General features: G+C 46.6%; 1 protein-coding gene across 3 annotated transcripts in view; it reads left to right on the top strand.

The window, feature by feature from the left end:
* Window positions 1-1268: 1268 nt before the first annotated feature.
* The window catches only part of GRID2 (glutamate ionotropic receptor delta type subunit 2), a 1071343-nt gene continuing 1066318 nt past the window's right edge, over window positions 1269-6293 (top strand). For all 3 annotated transcript variants that reach the window (XM_074993599.1, XM_074993598.1, XM_074993600.1), the window contains exon 1: window positions 1269-2276. In XM_074993599.1, the coding sequence (XP_074849700.1) occupies window positions 2189-2276 (88 nt within the window). In that variant the 5' untranslated portion in view covers window positions 1269-2188. The remainder of the gene's footprint in view (window positions 2277-6293) is intronic.

The following is a 6293-nucleotide window of genomic DNA, read 5'->3' as shown; positions in this document are numbered from 1 at the left end:
CCCATCAGGCCCCACCTGCTCCCCACACACATGCTTATCACTGCTCTAAAGGCCTATCCAAAGCCTATTTAAGTTAATGGAGGGACTGCCATTGACTCTGATGCACTTTGGATCTATCCTAAGAGATATGAACAACACCATCTGTGGAAGTATAACTGTAAGTGAAGCTGAAATTGAATACACATTTTAAAAGCTCTCACTCCTTAACAGATTAACTAATGCTTTGTTTTTTGGTCAAGGACTTAATTTTATTGCCTGTTCTAAATCCTTGATTACTTTTTATAATTAAACCTCTGTGGGTGTAGTGAAGGTGAGTTTATAATTTAAACCAGTAACTGTTCTCCATTGTGAAACTGATTGGGTCATACCCGGACTGAACTTAGTGATGGTCAGCTAGCACCTGCCAAAATATCCACCTGTTACAAAAGCCTCTTCTAAATAAGAGGTCTAGGAGTGACACAGAAGGGCTGTTTTTAGAGCTGTACTGTTAAGTGGGAGTAAAGCTTACACAATAGGTTCCACATTGTATACCATCAGTTGCTCATGCTGAACATAAAATTTATTCTCCTGAATCTGAGAATTCTTCATCTACTCCACTATCCTGCCTCCAACAGGGGCCAGTAAACAGTACTCAGGGAAAGTGCAAGAAACCTTGAAGCAGGCATGTGGGGAATGATACACCCACAGAAGTTTTGATTTCAGTACAACTGTTTGCCAACTGTGCAATGGGGATTCATATACATAATTACCTCAAAGAACAAATAAACAGTTAAGTATTTTTATAATGCCTTGAGAAAGACAACTGCTAGTTAACTGCAATATTACCCAGGACTTTTACACTGGCACTGCACCAAGAGAAAAAAGGGCAATTCAGTTTTCAAATAATTGTGAGTATTCAATCAAAATTGTAGATAATTAAAATCATATAAATAGCTTTCTAGGTCTCTTTTATCCCTGTGCGACCAGGTGGCCCTGATTTTTTTTTCCCCCTTGAAGCCCTGTCCCTGACTGCTTGTCAAATAGTGGGGAAGCAGTGGTGTCCATTTACTTCTGAACTTCATACCTGTGGTGCAGTTAAAGTTAAATAAATGGGGAGGATTTTTTAAGCTGGGCATTATACTTTTAAAAGTCCCCCTTCCCATGCATTTTAGGCTGCATTCCCGTCTATCTTTTTCTTAGTCACACCTGAAGATCAGAAGGAAGATGAGAGCTATATTTTGCTACTCCCTTGTATTGCAGATAGGGGGAGGTGGTGGTTATTAAAGGGGAGCGCCCCCCCCCCCCTTTTCTCTCTCTCTAGCTGATAACACTTATCTCTCCTTCCCTCTCCTCCTCCTAGGTAATCCATTTCTAGGCAACGTGCTGGCTGGTGCTGGAGCTGCCAGCTTTCTCTGCATCCCACCAGCAGAGCAATCTCTAAAGCATCCTGCGGACCATCAGCTGCTTTGCTCTGCTTTGCTCCAGGCGCTGCTTCTGTCTCCTGTCCTGTTCAACCACTACCTTGCACGACAGCACAGCACGCCGGGCTTGATTTGCAGATTTCTCCACCAGTTGTGGGAAGCGATTTTTAAGCAGGGGGTGGGAGAAAATCTCTGCATTACTATCTGCATTACCTTGAAGTTCACTTTGTTTTTTGGCCTAGGGGGTGCTTCTCCTGCAGGAATCTGGCTTCTAGAACCGGGATCTCCTCTGCCCTTGGTCCCCACCGCCTCCTTCCTCTCTGAAGGCGAGTTATTGGCTGCGGGGGTCGGGGCTCTCCGGCCAGTGGGGTTTGTGTGTGTGTGTGTGTGCGTGCGCGCGCGCCCGCCCGGTGTGTGTGTGTGCGCTGGGTTGGAAGTTGTTGTGCAGGAGCCGGGACCGAGCGGATCCCTGGACCCTGCGGAAGGATGGAGATGGTCTGACGTTCGGAGGCGCCTTCTGCCCAGAGAAGCAACCGGGCCGGATGGATTTGCTGCCCGACCTAGCAGCAGCTGCGGTCCTTATGCCCGGAAGCCCCCCGGAGTGACGCGGGGCTTTTGCAGCGGAGAGGGGCGCCCAGCGCCGGGCTTTCACCCTCACCTCCCGGCCACTGCACCCGGGCCATCAGCGGGATTTACACCCAACTCCGGGGCTGGCGGCGCTGCCTCGTCATTATCTCCCTGCCAGAGGAGCTCGGCTGCCACACGGGAAACTAAAGCCTCCGGAGGACATGGAAGTTTTCTCCCTCGTCTTGGTGGTGTCCGTCTGTTGGACTCGAACCTGGGACGCGGGGAGCGCGGACTCAATCATACACATAGGTAAGGGGGCCGCCGCGGGCGCGGGTGACTTTGCCAGCTCTCCAGTGCAACCTTCTCTGCCCCCTGCGGGCTCGCCTCGTCCCCCCATCATCGCTTCCCAGCCGGATTCCCCCACCCTTTTTTTTTGGGGGGGGGGGTTACAGTTGCTCTTTATCAGTCGTTCTCGCCGGGGGGTGCGCTGGCGGGGATTGCTGGGAGGGGACTCAGCAGCACGGACCCCCCCCCCCCCGCCAGTCACTCATGGTCCGACCTGGAGACCCCCCCCCCCCCACCAAGCAGCCCCGGCCGGGCGGGGAGACTCACCCCTGCCCCCGCCCGCGCGGCGGAACAGGTGGTTTGGCAACGTGAGCGGCCGGGTTTGGCGGAGCAGCGCCGCGCAAGGGGCGGCGGTTCAGCTCCCTCCCCTCGGGCCGGGCACAGGCGCCGCGGCTCGCCGGTAGGAGCAGCCGCGGCCGCCGAAGCCTCTCCCGGAAGGAGTCGGAGCCAGCCCCTGGGCAGAGCCCATCGTCTCTCCGCTCCCGCGGTCCCGGTCATGGCGGCGGGGGAGAGGGGCTCCTGCGGCCCGGGCGGGGGTCAGGCGCCGGCTCCGGAGCTGCTCGTGGCCCCACCTATTGGCAGCAGAACGGCCGCACCGGGAGCGGGCGGGGGGTGCGTGGCGCTGATTGCTATTCGCGGCGCTGTCCGCGGCGAGCTCCAGCTGTAACCCACATTTCCAGCCAGAGGGGGGATCGGGGACGAGAGGCAGCTGGATCCCCCCCAAGACATGTGACAGCCCGGCTGGCGGGGCAGGGAACAGACTCCTCCCTCCCTTCCTGCTAGCCAGCGGCTCTGCGCGCACACCCCTGCAGAAGCGGGCGCCCCCTGTTAAAGGGCATTTATTCTCCCTGCCTGCTGGGGGGTACACCGGGGCACTCCCTCTCGCCCGGCGATCGGCCAGGCACATCACACCGGGAGAAGCCGCTTCCCAGGTGCGGGCCGTGTGCCAGCCTCAGACACTTCCCCGGCTGCGAGAGGCTCTGCTAGTGCTCTGCCTCCGGCCCCTTCCAGGGCCTGGCCGCTTTCAGCCCCTCTGGCATGCTGCCTGGGCAAATAAACACGGCTATGCCTATCATGTTAGCAGCGGTACCTGGGTAGGGGCTGTAGCCAGGAAATAAGACCCGAAACTGGAGTTCCAGCCTTGCACTTAGAGCTTTTTTTTGAGTTGCACTGGCGTTGGGGCAACTGGTCAACCCTTCAGTTAACAACTTTCAATTCCCATAGGCACAGAACTTTACAAGGGGCAGTCTTAATTGCTGTCCTTGACTGGAGCTTCCCATATTGTACTGGGGGTGGGAGGACAGAGCAATATGTCCTCCTTGTAAAGAGAGAAAGATGTATTTATGTATTTGCAGTTGTAAAGTATTGCAGTCAGTATGAGGGACAATTAAATGCACAATATCTGCTCCTTTTTACTAAATGATCAGTGGCAGGCATTGTAGCTCTTGGGTGCAGTATGGAAAGTATCTCCCATCTTCTCTCTGCAGGGGTAATTGTTCTTACTACTTCTTATCACTTAAACTTAGTTACTTTGTCTGGTATATACAACACAGATATTTACTGCTTCCCTCTTTATTTAAAATGCCATTGGTTGTTAGATGCATCAACACAGTAAATCCTCGAGAGGGGTGGGGGAGGTTTGCAAAGTGGTTGCTTCTCACACAATTAATTTGACCTGAAAGACAATTAGTACATTTGACAAGAGGATTAGCTTTTTATAGACTGCTTTATGTTTGCCATGATGCTGGCAAATTTATAATTGTTACACATAGCTCTAAATGGTTTATAATTCCAAATTGAAAATAAATGACCTGCATGTATAAATTTAATATCTAAAAGGTCAACAACTAAAACAGGCAATCCTACAGAACTCAGAGCTGGAAACCATAATAATACCTGCCAAATGACCCTTACATTTTGTTTTCTAGGGCTTATAAAAGCCTAATTTGTTGTTTCCCCTGTGTATAGGGAATATTAAGTTACATATAATGAGTTTAAGCAAGAATAATAAAAAGCTGTTTTTATCAGTTTGAGATGCCATGCTTTTAGTTTAAATATTTTAAATAACAAAAGATGGGGAGAAGATTATTGTAATACCTATAGATGGGTTTTTTCAAAGCCAAAGTAGAAAAGGAATTGTTTAAATTCTGGAGAAAAAGTAACACAGCTGGCCTCAGAGGAAAAAAAAGATATTTTCATAATTCTACAAAGCTAACATGTTCACATGGAAAATATTTGTAATCTAGAGAGCCAGTTTATATGGGGAGGTTGGCCTGGCTTGAAAAGAAATAGAACTAACATACTAATTCTTTGTCTGTGTATTCCTTTATGTTGGTATCCACTCCTTATTATAGTGTACTAACTGCCTCACTTGACTGCATGTTGAAATATTTTAATTCATTTACCATGAAAAGGTTGTCTTCCTGAATGTTTACCTAACCTATCAGGCAGCTCAGTAGACTACCACAAGAAGAATGATACCTGGAATTAGCAAACTGTGATTAGTGAGTAGGAGTGATGTGGAGAGAGTTTTTTGCTTTGTGGAATAATGATTCATTTTTTACGCTTTCAGATTAACACCCTTTTAATTATTGTAGTTGTATTTTCTGATTATTTTAGGGCAAATCTGTATTTTCTACAATATGTTCCTCTGAGTATTGAAAGGGATGCCCATAGTTAATGTTTGTCCTGGCTCAGCGTTATAATTAGGAGTTGGCACTTCAGGAAGACTTAAACGTGCTTGTGAAAATGTTGAAAAGGCTAACTTCCATTGTACTTGTTTTTATCCGATATAAAAAAGAAAGGGGGAGTAGGAAATGTCAAAAATATACACTTCTATATTATGTTGCTTCCCTGAGCACATGCATTGATTGAGTAATTTCATCAGGCTCACATTACTTGATTGCTTAGAAGTTTCCTAATGATCTGTATGCTGTAGGAAGCACTGGAGAGCCGTGAGCGGAATGGCAATGATATTGTGTTTTATGAGGCTATTCAAAAAGTCGCTCTGATTTATGTAGCTGGAAAGCTCCAAAGTCTTTGAGATTAGCCATGTTGCCTGCTATTTGCTTCATACATCAGTCGTTCCACACTCTTTGCTCCCTAAACATAGCAGGAGTTTAGAAGAGTGCCTTTAATTAAGCGGGGATTAGGTGGCATTTCTAGTCAATTGCATGGTTTATGTAAGATTCGTATTTTCTGCCATGTCTTATATTTTATCATATGTGCTCACTACTCTGTCTTGATGCACATGTACATGTAAGTTTAGATTCTGCATAAAGACACAAATGCATACCTGTATCACAGAAAGCAAAGCTCTCTAGGTCAAGTAGTAAACCTATATCATGTAGGAGCACAGGTGTAAAATGCCATTGCAATCATTTTAAATAATAATGCAGTACAACCGTAGCACTATTTTAAACAGTAAGATTACAGTATGCAAATGAAAACAAGGCTACTTTATATTGTGTTGTTCTCATAATTCAATAATACCCATCATTGTGCTGCTCCTAACTTTTTTCCATCTTGAGTGGCAAGTTAAAAAATCTGCAATAATATTTTGAATTAACAGAATTTTATATAAACAAAAATGCACCAGAACTTTAAGACTGCAAGTTATTTGCAGCAGGGACTATCACAGGCTATAGGAAAGTCAAGTGTATAGTGGGGTTCTAACCTGGCTTAGGTATGCAGACATTAATGTGAGGTAAATATTTAATAATAGTGGGACAACTTATATTCAGTGGAGACATGGCTTTTTTCTGTTAGGATCATATGGCATCCTTCAAATACAAAAAAAATTGGGAGAAATGAAAAAATAGTATGAATACGTATACACATTCATATTTCAGGATTTCCTTAATATAAAAATGTGTGGTACCACAAGGAGCTTATATACTATGGTCATATGTGCTAGTATAAGAATGCAGATAAAAATGTCATCAACTCATTTGATGATATGTACATCATGACTTAAGTCTA

This window comes from Carettochelys insculpta, chromosome 4 (assembly GCF_033958435.1).
Source record: "Carettochelys insculpta isolate YL-2023 chromosome 4, ASM3395843v1, whole genome shotgun sequence".
NCBI lineage: Eukaryota > Metazoa > Chordata > Testudines > Carettochelyidae > Carettochelys > Carettochelys insculpta.
Note: the sequence above shows the minus strand (reverse complement) of the source record. Positions and strands in the feature narration are given on the sequence as shown.